Source organism: Castor canadensis, chromosome 13 (assembly GCF_047511655.1).
Source record: "Castor canadensis chromosome 13, mCasCan1.hap1v2, whole genome shotgun sequence".
NCBI classification, from domain to species: domain Eukaryota; kingdom Metazoa; phylum Chordata; class Mammalia; order Rodentia; family Castoridae; genus Castor; species Castor canadensis.
Genome location: NC_133398.1, coordinates 75,691,886 through 75,706,537, shown reverse-complemented (window position 1 = coordinate 75,706,537; position 14,652 = coordinate 75,691,886). Strand labels below are relative to the sequence as shown.

At 33.9% G+C, this 14,652-nt stretch overlaps 1 protein-coding gene across 2 annotated transcripts in view; it reads left to right on the top strand.

Moving 5' to 3' along the window:
• The window catches only part of LOC109677403 (aldehyde dehydrogenase 1A1-like), a 50,693-nt gene extending 36,931 nt beyond the window's left edge, over positions 1–13,762 (top strand). For both annotated transcript variants that reach the window (XM_074052046.1, XM_020153394.2), the window contains 5 exons: positions 1,414–1,598; positions 5,429–5,593; positions 8,432–8,589; positions 10,964–11,038; positions 13,231–13,762. In XM_074052046.1, the coding sequence (XP_073908147.1) occupies positions 1,414–1,598; positions 5,429–5,593; positions 8,432–8,589; positions 10,964–11,038; positions 13,231–13,303 (656 nt within the window). In that variant the 3' untranslated portion in view covers positions 13,304–13,762. The remainder of the gene's footprint in view (positions 1–1,413; positions 1,599–5,428; positions 5,594–8,431; positions 8,590–10,963; positions 11,039–13,230) is intronic.
• Positions 13,763–14,652: the final 890 nt, after the last annotated feature.

The following is a 14,652-nucleotide window of genomic DNA, read 5'->3' as shown; positions in this document are numbered from 1 at the left end:
TAGCATTGTATTAGCTTTATGAGATTTTTTAGACATAGTGGACTGAGACCCACTGGGAGACTGCAATTTCACATTTGACATCTCCATTCTGAGTGCTATGCACATTATATAGAAGAAATTAAACCTATTTTAAAATTTCTTTTTTTCCTATCAGGTATAGTTGAGTTTACATACATTAATTATACAATTCTTATGTTATCTCCATATATGATATTATAGGTTCATTCTGATTATATTACCTAACAGAATCCCAAAATTACTTCCTACACAGGAGTTCATTATCAGAAACAGATACTAAAACATTCCCCTAAATCACTTAAATGATTGCATTATTGATATGTCAGGCCATAAACACAAATGTTTTATAGAACTACCTGTGTTACTATTGTGACCTTACTTAAGTTTTCTTAGAACATACTATCTTGGTGAACATTCTATAAAAATGATAAAATTTGTAATTTGACAAGCCTATCTGTAAACTGCTTCAACATCTTACACAGTTATGTTGAGGTCACACATTCATATATAGTTGCTTTAGTATTGAATGGAATCTTTAGCATTTAGAAAACTAAAATGCAAATAAAACTTTGTCCTTTTTCTTGGGATCAACAAGATCCTAATGAAGCGAGTCATGCACACTGTGCCACATAAATGAAACAGAAGGAGTTTATAAGCATATATGAAATAATATGACATATACTTTACATCTATTTGAAACTGTCCTAGAAAAAGATCATAAGGTGACTGAGAGATTCAAAAGAGTAGTGGCATTTGGTTAAATGTTCTTGTTAATTGTTCAGAAAAGTTATTTTCCTATAGATGAAAGTATTTAAGAAAGTTTTAAAATTAAACTTACTTAAGGAAATGGACAGTGCAGGTGTTTTTGTAATCTATCTAAAACCTGAGGTCTAAAAGAAACTTTCATCACATACAAAAAAATTTTATCTATATTTAGTTTATCAATGTGTTATAAGTACATGGAGTCAATAAACAGTAAAGGAATATAAATACCACTTTTAACTATAAATGGAGATGCTTATAAAAATTACTTGAAGTGATACTTGATCTTATGATCAAATGCATATTCTTAGTAAAGTCCTTATTTGTAATGTTTTAGGAGCTGGTAATTGTTATTATTTCCATAGTAAATACAGAATTAAAAAAATTAATTTCTCACCTGGCATTTAAGAGGTGAACTATAGTTAGCTCATCTGTAATTATACAATTCATCATTTTTCTATATCCTCATATTACCTCTGAGAAACACATGAAAATAGAAAGTATTTCTTCTTTAAGGCTGTGAGCATGGCTTAAGTGGTAGAATACCTACCTAGCTAGCACAAGTTCCTGAGTTCAAACCCCAATATTGAAAAACCAAAAGATTCCTCCTTTAATGTTAATTTTTTTTTGCAGTGGACCATGCTGTTGAATTTGCACACCACGGGGTATTTGCCCACCAGGGCCAAATATGCATAGCTGCATCCAGGCTTTTTGTGGACGAATCAATTTATGATGAGTTTGTGAGAAGGAGTGTTGAGCGGGCTAAGCAGTATATTCTTGGAAATCCTCTGACTCCAGGAATAACTCAAGGCCCTCAGGTAAGTGAGTAACAGAAAGAATGACATACCAAGGGGCAGGAATAAAGATCCCTTTTAGGCCCTAATTGTGATTAAGATTTACCTCTCATCTGCACATCTTTAACAATAATGTACCAATTTGGTGATTAAAACCCCTAATTCCACATGATAAAGAAATCATTCTTTCTTGGGTTGTACATTTTTCATGTATAGAAAGAGTTTAGGAGCCAGGCTGAGAAGTGAAGGTGTGCAGAAAATTAACAAACACAGCTGATTCCAAGTATCCAGTGAGAAAACCTTAGGATTTGGTCTACTACAAATATTGAAATTTAAAAGTCCTAACACAACTGGCTAATGAAGTAATAACTTGTTTTTATCTTAATCTCATTATATTTTGGATTTGTCTTTAAGTGTAAGACTACATATACGAATTGCCAATTTTTATCATATTTGGTAACTTCTCAAATGAATGCCAAGAATATATTTGATTCCAATCTAAACTGATCTCACTGTCCAAATGGAAGACAATTCTAACTTTTCTGTTTTATTTTCTATCTGAATATCTATGTCTATAAACATAAAGTACCTTTTCCATTAGATACATACCTATCTACATACTATGTACACACATAGTAAAAGAAAAGAGGAGACTATCTAAGATATTTAATATTGAAAATATTGATTGGCCAATATTTTCCTCCATTGAAGAGTCTGCAATTCAACAACAGGCTCAAAAAAATTGAGCTGAAATATATCATTATTCATAAGAGGAGGAAGTTAAAATAGATTTTAAAAAACATCCATTCCTAGAATTCTAAAGAAAGTACCCCAATTGTCTGCCTGATTAATGTAAGATGTTAATCTCTATAAGTAAATATATTTTTATCACAAGTTGCATTTTATGCATAGGATAAGAGGTATTTTGGAATGCTGAGAAACAAAAGACTGAGAAGAACCCAGGGCATCTCTACTCTCAGAATATTTCATGTTGTTATGTTTTGTCATGAAAAAGGCCTTATAGAAAAGAGACACTCATTTACTACATTTTAGCCTAGTGCATGCTCATTGTTGGTTAAGTAAAAGGCATACAAAACATATCTCTAGGATCTTCTTCAGTAATATTAAACAAAATGGTAATATAGAGAAAATAATGATCAAAATATTTCTTTAGGAAAAATAATTTTTAAAAGAAGTTTATTTTTCTAATTTGAAAGATTACAAAGTATTGAGCATTAAATCAATTGCACTACTTGTGATTTACTTATATTTATATTATATATGTGTATTCATATGTATATTTTTCATTTTTTAAAGTGATTTTCTTACTTGACTTCATAGACAAAAATATGGAGCTCCTTTAAAACTTGGAAAAGTTAGAATATTCATTTAAAAAAGAAGTTATATCTACATAAAACATATTAACATCAGCAGAGTAGGATCTTGTCATTGTATGGAAAGATAGGTTTTAAATTACAGGCTGGATTTAAAAGAAAACCTCTGGCCAACTCTATTTCCTTACCTGTAAAACTGGGCACAGTAATATCAATCTACCGAACCATAGTACAGTAAAATAATATAAGCTATATAATGCTTCCATCAGAATACTGATGTATGCCTAAATGTCTATTAAGTAAGTGAAAATGTCATGCCTCTACACCTTTGTGACAAGTGTGTAGATTAATAACTTTATATATCTGCTCTCATAACTCATATTGATTTATAGTTTGCAACTAATTTGAGGGTTGTATTTGTGTCTTTTTTCAATTTATCTTCCTTTTCAACCCATTAAACCTAAGGAATAAAAGAATCCTCACATTAAAATATATGTTAAGAACATTACAACAATGCCATGATTCTTACCAATCCAAAGACCCATCCATGAACCAGTGATTCACCTGGTAGTAAGGAGCTCCTGCTATCTGCAAGAAAGCCAAGTTCATCTTAAATGTATCTGAAACATGCTAAATAGGTTTGTATTGATGGTGAATCAAAATTAGCCAGACCAAATTGAATGCATCCCTCAGCGTAGCTGAAATGTTCTGTCACTAGTCCCATGCTCTAGCATGGTGTTCCTCCATCTTCCCTATGCATTAGAATCACACAGGGATTCAGTGAGTTGAGGGAGGGTCCTGAGAAGCACATTTTGCTAACAAATGATGCCAGACCAACTGACTATAGGAACACATTGTCACTAGCAAGGCACTCAACAATAAAACTTAGTATTTTTAGAAGTCAGTGATTATGTAAGTTTTCCAACAACAACAACAACAACAAAAAAGCCTCTTTCTTTAGTGCACATGTAGGGACTGGATTCTTACCAACTGTGCACACTGTTTACAGATAGAGAAACAATATGCCCTGGGTAGCATAATTTTTCTTTTTTTTGTTTTTGGCAGTACTGTGGTTGAATTCAGGGTCTCACTATGCTAGGCAGCTAATCTACCACTTGAGCTACTCCAACAGCTCAAGGGAAACATAGCTTAAAATAACCTAAAAATTTTGATTTTAAGGTCATAGTCTGATTAACATCTTAGACTAGGCAAAGAAGCTTTTCATGAAGGTACATGGAACCTTTATTTACTAGAATGCTTTAACCAGACAGAATCTATCTAACACCAACTCTTAAGTTTGATTATATTAACCAATATGTAATAAAAAAATCTCTCCTTTTAAACCAATAGCACAACTTCCATAAGCTGTTGGACATGAGAGGTTTTCTTTGTGGAAGGTCCTATTGAATACTGGGCATGGAAGGGCCTTGAAAAACGTGGCACCAATTATTGCGTCAAATTTTATAAAATAGTTTCTGATTGCAGATAGCATTTAATTAGATGAGAGCTGAGTTGTGTGAGGTCAAAAATAACTTTGTGGAAGCTTTTTCTGTACCTTTAAAATGGGAAAATTTACAGTCTAAGAAGATAAAGAATTTCTTGTTTCTGAGTAGTGAGAAGAGAGAAGTTAACCTGGCAAGAATCCCAATCTTCTTAGCTCCTAGATCTCATTGTTTTACTTCAATCCACAACTGTGACAGGCAGTCCACACTGATGATATCCAACCAATAGTCACTCAATCATTCAAACTCCCATTATAGTAACTGAGATAATACAGAATCCCTCCATTCCATGGCATGGAGGAGAGGTATGTACTCCTGGTGACTCCTAACCAGAACACTGACTGCTTTTTTATTTCCACTTAAATATTATTTAAACCATTTAACTTCTGTAATACTTGACATCAATTTACATGTGGACCATTCAATGAAGCAGGAAGATAATAATAAGGACTGGCCATAAATGTCAAGCAAATCTACTGATCGAAACTGAGGAAGTTATCCAATCCACGTTCAAAATGGGCTGTCCACGGGTATTTACCAGACCAGAGGGGATGCTAAAGGGACAGGAAGTATAAGGCCTTTTTAAGTCCAAACACATCTAATTCCCAATTGCTATGTCTAATTAAACCAGAATCAAAGTTTTCTCTTTTTCCTTTTACTGGTTTTTATTTCAGTTAGGACTGCAGTTTCCATTCAAATGTGTAAGACCATTATTAAACTTGTCTTCCAGAGTAAATGCATAACAGTTGTTTGAAAGGTTGATGTGTGTTTGCCATCCCAATATGCATCTCTGACATGACTCTAGATTTATATTTAAGAATATAAGTATTGTCAAGGTATTGTTCAAAAAAAATTCATGAGAAGTAAATGTCTCCCAAAATAAACCTGAACCACTCTTGGCTCTTTTGATTCAACAAGATTTAATAATAACCTAGAATTTTTAAGCCCTCATCAACAGACCTGTTAACTTCATATATTACCAATATTTTTTATTTTTTCTGTAATTTTTTAAAAATAGATTGACAAGGAACAATATAATAAAATACTGGACCTCATTGAGAGTGGGAAGAAAGAAGGGGCCACACTGGAATGTGGAGGAGGACCCTGGGGGAACAAAGGCTACTTTGTCCAGCCCACGGTCTTCTCCAATGTGACAGATGAGATGCGCATTGCCAAGGAGGAGGTAATGGTGTTGTTCCGTTCTGTTCCTTTCGCTGCCATGCGTTGTCTGTGTGCACCAGCTGTGCCTCTGACATTCTCAGCTCTTTGAACATCTTTCTCAGTAGATGGTACTCTTCATTTCTGCTATGAAAAAGGCTGAAATTATCTGTGATCAAGACTCAATATAGTAGGGAATCCACTGGGCCTGCCAAGAATTTCTACCTAAATACAGAACAGAATGCTTAATAATCTTTAGGGGATTCCTTCCTTCACAGTCCAGAAGTAATGGAAAAGTATCTTGCCATTTGTGACAACACAGGTAAGCATGAAGAACGTTTTGCTACATGAAATATGCCAGGCTCAGATAGGCACATGCTGAACCATCCCAATTATATGTAGAACATGAAACAGATTAATTCACAGGAGCAGAGAGAGGAATGGAAGCTACCAGGGCTTTGTGGAGATGAGGACTGTGGTGTTTTGGTTAAAGGACACAAACTTCAGTTAGGAAGAATAAGGTCAAGATATCTACTGTACAGCATGGTGACTATAATTAATAACAAAGGATCATATACTTGAAAATTGCTGAGAGAAGACTTTATGCTTTCTAAACACAAATAGATAAATAAGCCAATGTCTAAATCCTATTCATTGGAACGATATTTGCCCTATGGCCTTTTACTATACATAACTATCTGTATATTTAAAAATACTATTCAGCCCCAAGTCACTCCCCAACTTCCACTGCACTATTCACTGTATAGATTTTCATCAGCTAGGCTTCTTAATTTTCTATGGATAAATATACAAGTATATTTATGTATACCTACCAAATATTTAACAATATTACACAAAATTGGAAGTGTGACATCTGAAACATCTGAGATCAAGAGCACATGAAAGGTGAGGCATGATATAGCAGACAAATATATAAACTTAATAGATATATTTACATACTTAATATACAATATATACAAATAGTATATTTGTACTTCATGTCCATCATATGACAGGTTCTTTCTTTCTCCTTTCTTTCTTTCTTTCCTTCCTCCCTTCCTTTTCCTTCCTTCCTTCCCTCCTTCTTCTTCTCCTTCTCCTTCTTCTTATTCTTCTTTTCTCTCTCTCTCTCTCTCTCTCTCTCTCTCTCTGTCACACACACACACACACACACACACACACACACACACACACACTTTATATCTTTCTTTTTGGCAGCACTGGGTTTGAAATGAGCCGTGCACTTGCAATTGCACTTCCTTGGCAGCACTTGAGCCACACTCTAGCATTTTTTTTGCTTTAGTTAACTTTCAGAGATATTCTTATGTTTTTATCCAGGGCTTGTTTTATGCCATGAACCTATTGCCTATGTCTCCCACATAGTTGAGATTATAGACATGTACCACCATGCCCAGCTTATTTGTTGAGATAGGGAGCATGCTAACTTTTGGGCTGGCCTGGCTTCGAACCATGATCATCCTTACTAAGTAATTGAAATGCCAGGCATGATCTACCACATCTGGCCCTGAGGTTATTTTCTTTACCCCTCCCCCAAATAGCAAATCAAAGAGAAAGGACACAATCAGATTTTCAAACAGAAGAAGTAAATAGGGAAAACAAATTACAGTGCATGGATATCCAACATACTGAGCTTCTCCACATCAACTCATTCCTCAACAGAATTATAACATTTGCATGTATTAGAAAATTCTTGTCTGGTTTGAGCTATAGTTCTTGTGCATCTTGATCAATACTAGAGAGAAAAGGCTAGAGAAAACAATCATAATTCAAGTAAACATTTATCGTGTTTCTACAGTAAGTGTAGTAATCACAGCTATGTGGGAAGCAAAGATGGGAGGATGAGAGTTCAAGGCCACCCAGGCAATAAAGTTAGTGAAGGCATATCACAAAAAAAATAAAAACAAGCTAGGGATGGTAGTGAATGTCTGTAATCTCAGTTAAGAGGGAGGCAGAGGTAAGAGTATCACAGTCTGAGGGCAGCCCTGGGCAAAAAGCAAGAGAGCCTATCTGAAAACCATTTGAAGCAAAAAGGGCTGGGGTGTGGATGATCAAGTGATATCTATCTATCTATCATCTATCTATATACTTATAATAGCAGAATAGTAGCTTTTGCTTCAAAGTAGGAGCCTGGAGCCTTGTATTATGCTCAAGTAAAATTATGTAAAATATTAACACATTTACTGTAGCAACAGCTTCTCTACTTGTAGTTCCTGGGTTACAATGTCATGATTACACTTACAACCTTAGGATATGCACTCAGTCTATGCTGAGTGTCAGCCCCCACCCCTCCCTATACCACATACATCAATGGGGAACATCATTTCTGATTTTTGCCTACCTCATTCACTTTTCCCATAATACTCTGTCAGCACTCAGAGAGTTATCTCTTCTATTAGTTTTTATAAATGTTTTATTGATATACAGAAGTTTTCATTTTAAGAGAAAATCTGCTTATCTGGGGTAAGACACAGAATGAGTTTGGGCCGTGATAATTAGAGACTACCGTAATAATCCAATTGTGAATTTTGTTACCTGTGCTATGATTACAGCCATTGCCAGTGAACTCATGCTTAGTATAAGTTATATGAACCTTAATTCTAACACATGGAAAATAAGTATTGCCTTATTATTTGTATCCTTTCTTATTTCAAAGGGAATTTAACATATGATTATTGCCTGTTTTCACCTTTCTTTTCTACAGCTACCTGTTTTGGTTCTTACACATGGGTCTGAACTAAGAAACAAAACTTTAACCAATTTAGAATAGGGGAAACCTTTAATATAATTTAAGATATTTATTTATGACCTATTTTTATTTTTTCATTAATTTCTTATGCTATAGATATTTGGACCAGTACAGCAAATCATGAAGTTCAAATCTGTAGATGAAGTGATCAAGAGAGCCAACAATACTCCCTATGGCTTAGCAGCAGGAGTCTTTACCAAAGACCTTGACAAAGCCATAACAGTCTCCTCTGCTCTGCAGGCGGGTGTAGTGTGGTAAGTGAAACTGAAGTTAAGCCTTTTGGTGTTTACATGTCAAAAGGTTCACTTCACTTGAACTTTTTGCAGCCCTGAATTTTTCATTTGAAATTACGTGGCCAGATAGTAAAATAGCTACTCCTTTAAAAGTAAAAACATCACAAAAACAACAGCAACAAAATTCTAATAAATAACTACTATACTGGAAGACCTTTCTTTAACTCTATCCAGACTTTTGCAATTACTTTGCCAAAATACTTTATGGATTTTTGATTTATACAAAATAGGTATTGAGAGGCAGTCTAGGTATTTTCACTATGTTATGTACAAAGAAGATAAAAGAAAAGTAACTTTAATAAAGTTTAATTATATAAGATGATGTTTACTGAGAACCTTATGGATGCACATATTGAATTCTTGTATCAGATTCTTACTTTTCTGGGATTATTAGAGACAGCTGAAAGTTGTAATTTAGAAGAACATAATTGAGTTTTGAACAGCATGTCCACCTCATTTGGATCTCATTAATGTGTTTGATTTTTATATTTAGTTTAAGAGATTGAAATTCTAAGGCTCTGACTCTAAAAATGTTCTATTGCTTCCCCAGTCTCCTTTCCTGAGTTATTCTGTCAATAGATTTTATTCTGTCGAAGCTCCCGTTTTTCCCTCAGTCCTGGGAAAAGCACAAGATTATCCTCTGTATCACACCTATTCAAGCTAAATAAAGGAAAAGAAAACAGTATTAGACATTGAAAAGTGTCCTTGAGGGACACAACCAAGCAATTCCTCTTCCTCTAGGTGCTGTTGAGTCTTTTCCACTTATCCCAAGTAAGAGTCTTATTCCTTAACTATTTACTCCATGTGGCAATGTATTTCTACATTCATCATTTTATTTTACCTTACAATGACTGTTTGTTATCTCATATTTATTGGTGAAAAGCTTAGTGGGCTTAAGTAACTTATTTAGATCTCAGAATAAACAACAGAGCTGACAGTTAAACCTACTGTGTCCTACTCTAAAACAATGGCTCTCAATCCCAGCAGTATATTAGTGCAAGTACAGTGTTCTGATCCACAAATCTAAAATCTAAAATGCTCTGATATAATTTTCAAAATATTTGGGGTTTTGGAACATTTTGAATTTTAGAATTAGGAATACTCAGCCAGTAATAGGGGAGTGATTGAATTCCAGAGTTGCTTGGATTTTAACCAAAAATAAGTAGAAATCTTATTTTTAATCGAAAGAGCATTTTCTAAAACCTACAAAAGCCTCCTTCTAAAGGTGTAAATTTATTCAAGGAACTATCCCTCCAGTATGGGAGGCATGGGTAAGGACTCTGAGGCCTTGTGAGAATGTAGAACTGTGGGAATTGGAATAGTAACTGCTTTTCCTGAGAAAACTTCTGAACATTACCTCAAAATCAAAATAATGACTAGAGTCTTCCAGGCACAGTTTATCTGGGGGTCACCTGGCTGTTCACCTACTGTAAAGCATGTGGGGACAAGAACTATAAAAATACAATATTGTTTTCTCCTTTAATTTTTTTCCTTTTGTGTGTAATGAAAATCATGTAGGTAATTATATTTTGCATTTAACTTTGGTCACTATGAAATTTAGAGCTAAACAAATTGTTCATGATATGAGCAACTGCATTATAGGCCCCTCTGTTGTCTTGATATTCTATTGAAATCTGGTCTAAAATTTTATCCACATTTTGTAATTATATTTCTTCATATAAGCATCTTTAAACACTCTATGACAACTGATAGACATATTGGTAATTAAGACCAATAGTTTTATTGGTGGTACTTGAGTTTGAACTCAGGGCTTCATGCTTGCTAGGCAGGCACTCTACCACTTGAGCAATATCTCCAGCCTGAAGTACAATTCTTGCCAAGGACTGTGTTTAAGAAACTTATTGAGCCAATTAATGAAAAACTTAACCAAATATTATGATATATATTTTAATCACAAAAAATCATTGTGATTCTATCCTGATAAGTAAATAAACCTCAAGAGAATTATAATGCCTATTGAATATACCTATACAGCAAATTGTAATCTGTAGCAAACATATCTTTCTGTAGCAAACACATGGCATACAGGCTGTCCTATCTTTTAATTCAGTACTACTTCTTAAAGACATGATATACTACCCAAAGGACTACCCACATACATAGTTGTGCCATTCTATGTTTTATATATATACACACACACAAACACACATCTGTATGCTTTTTGCATTCTGCTTTATTCTTTATCTCAGTGACTATATTATACTGAACTGAATGGAGTTCTTAAAAAGTTCTCGTAGTTTCTGAAGTTCTCAATTAAGGAGTTATTTTATAGGTTATGTATTATCTATAACATACTTCTTTTTTTTTTTTTCAGGGTAAATTGCTATCTGATGTCATCTGTCCAGAACCCCTTTGGTGGATTCAAGATGTCTGGAAATGGAAGAGAAATGTAAGAATAAACATTTATTAAGATAAATGCTTATTTTGATGAAAATGGTTTGTTACTCAAAGGTAATCAATCTATGTTCACCACCTTAAACAAAATATGCCTCAGTTCTTTCACAAAAATTCATACCACCACATAGCTTATTAAATATTGGATATACTCCATAAGTATAGAAAGACAATAGCAAGAGAGAAATATAATTTACTAAGCTCTTGCTATTCATAAGGAACCATATTTAACACTATACATTGGTGTTTGAATTATTTCCTACTTTTAAGGTTACTTGTTATATATATGAATGTAATCATTCATCAAAGAAAGAAAACTCTAACAGTAAAGTTCAGGGTTTTATTTTGATTTTAATTGAAATAAAACTAATATACTTGGCAATGCAGAGAACTGGAAGGATGATAAAATGTTCTGTCCACTTTCTCAACATATAGTAACTATGTACTTGCTATTAATGAGGTTGTAGAAGTTCCAGAGTCTTAGCATTATGTTTCAATCTCTATTTTACTGTAGTGTCAGAAAGAATATGTAAACAGGTACATAGTGCAAAAGAGCTACACACAGTATGAAATAAGTAGTAATAGATCAGAAGCTCAACCTCATGACATAAGGGAAGCAGTTAAACTGAAGAGTGAATTGTTGAAGCACAAAAAATCTGAGTGCCAAGAGAGTACAACATCAAAAACATCTCTAAACTCCCACAAATTTTATCTGTTAAACAAGGTGGGCTGGTTCCACTTGTCTAATTTATGAATCTCGATTTCCTCATATTTAAAATGGAAGTATTTGTGCCCTTCCTAAGATAATTGTGAGTTAAATAACACAGAGTGTTCAATCTCTAGCTTTATAACTATCACCAGGTAAGGACTCAAAACTTTTTCCCCTTTCCCTCATTTATTCTCTTCATAATGGTGGTTCATTACCGGAAAATTCCTTGACAGAGCTAATTAATTTGTACAACACAGTATTACAATGGTTAGATTACTCTAAAGGCCAGTTCAGTTAGTTCATTGCAGGCCCATCTACATCACATGTACCCCTGGGAATGTTGATAAGTGGATTTCAGACAGTGCAGTCTAAATCCTTTCATTACTTTGAAGAACACACCCATTGAAGCTTTTGAAAGGTGCTTTCAAAAACTTACTTGCCCAAGAAAATAGTCAATGTAAAGGGATTAGGATTCTTAGGAGAAAGAGATATCTTTGACATACCTGTACACTATAGGAAAGGATCGTTATCTTATTCTTCTGTATGCCTCCAAGTCCATAGGTGATACGATTTTAAGTATATTCTTAAGTACATGCAATTTGATCTTCTCATCAAAATAATACAGAGGACATCTGAAACCAAGCCTTCTGTGTCTTCAACAAAGAGTAAACCATACTTTCCAAAAGCGATCAGAGGTATTATTTTGATAACAAGAAAACATAGTGTAAACAGATTGTCTTGTGTTAAGTCTGGTCATTTTGGTGAACTTAAAAGTTATGTAAGCAAGTGGTGGAGAATTAGGCAAAAAGAATATCAGCAAAAAGAATGTAGGCCAATGTTTATTTCTACTCTTCCTAAAAAGAAGAAAAACATACAATCCAAAAAGAAAGAAAACTCTAAAAGTAAAGGTCAAGGTTTTGTTTGGTTTTGTCGAGAATCAAATGATATTGATAAAATTACAACTCTGAAAGTTTAGGACCCCTTAGAAGGAAAGTGAAGGCATGATAACTTTCCATCTAATTATGATCTGTGCCAAAGGAGATGGCAAATGTATGGCCAACTTCAGTTTATGATTTTACTTGAGTGGCTATATATTGCCACTTTTCTTGAATTATATTTACCTTATTTATTTGAATCTAATCCAGGTTTATAAAATTTTGTTGAGTGAGTTCTAGTTAGAACTTTAATGGTCAAGTAGACTAATGTTAAAAATGGACAATATCTTGGAAATCATCTGAGTATGTATCATTATTTTAAGTGAAAGATAATTTTCAGAATTGTTTTCCAAAGGGGGATTTATGTTCAACCACATAACTTATGATCAGCTAGCTACTGTATGAAATCCTCTGTACACAGAAAATATTATACATTGTTCCTAGCCACATAAACAAGGAAAAGCTTCTACCAAATCAAAGACTGCAGTATTCTTGCACTGCTGTGAGCAATGGTATTCATAAGTATCTTTTTTCTGCCTCCAGGGGAGAAGAGGGTGTCCTTGAATACACAGAGATCAAGACAGTCACAATGAAAATCTCTCAGAAGAACTCCTAAAAATGCCCTGCAAAATGGAGAGAAGATTCTTCTTCAAGAGCTAAACATATATAAAATTTTTATTTTCTTAAGTTTTTAAACATAAACTAATCATTATTATTAAAACCACACTTAGAAAACATGTATCTGACTAAAAGAATCATTTTCCTCTTGATCTGAGTCCAATTCTGGTCCTAAATAAAAAAGATGTATTTGGAAACAAGATCTGTGTAATTCTATCATAATTATATGCTTTTCTTTATTACTTCTTGTCCACTTTATAGAAGAGAGCCATTAATCACTTAGCCCTTTACTTAAAGCCAATATACATGTTAGCTGCAAAGTAAGTAGCTATGTCCCCAGTAGATATAATGTGCTTGAAGTATTTTGAAATGTTTCCTAGAATCTCATCTCTGCTTGTCAAATGAAACACTTAGCTGTAATCAGTATACAAAGCTCAATAAAAATAACTTTGCATGATTCTTGAGAGTTTCAATTGTTTTAGTTGAATGTTTGGGTTATGGTGATTTACCATGTATCCCCCATCATGCAAAAGCACTGTTAAGTGAAAATAGAGATACATTTAAAAATAATATTAACCACACCTATTTCCAAATGGATCCAGACAAATTCTTGAGACAAATAGCATGCATTTCAGATAGATAGGAGCAATTCTTCTCAAATATTTATTGAGTTCCTACAAAGTTCTAAGCAGAAGAAGCGTTACACAAAACAGGCAAATAGTGAATGGCCTGTCATTTCAAATACTTTAATTTACTGGCAAGTAGAGATAACAACTCCTGCCACCCTAAAAAGGAGAGGATGTAAAATGAAAATGAGCATTCTTAATACCATAATGTGCCCAGAGAAAGTGAAGGAGTGTGACGGAGGCAATTGGAAATGGTTTCACGAAGATTTGACTGAACCTGAGAATTAATGGTGAGAGGATTTTCTGTGAATAAAGGAAGGAGGACAACCTAGTTTCTTCTATTAGACTTTCAAACTGCACATTAGTAGTATCTTCAAGGTTCTGAGGAGTCCTGCAAACTATTTAGCTTTGTTTTAATATATATATATTTCTTTTACCAAATTTGTTTTAGCAGAAAGTTTGCCTTCCCTCTGACTTCAGTTAACACTTAATGAATATTAAGAACCCCATGTAGGAAGATTCTGGCCTATGCAGTGAGGCAGCCCTTAGTGTTCCAGGGAGAACTCTGAAGATCACAAGGGAGCAGCTGAAAAACTAACTGAAATGCTTCCATTGTCCCCTCAAAGCAAAGACCTTCTCATTCTTCTGTAAGTCTAGATAATATTTGTATATTACTGTGCACATTTTAAAATGTTCTTATTTCAACAACTTAAAGTTTAAG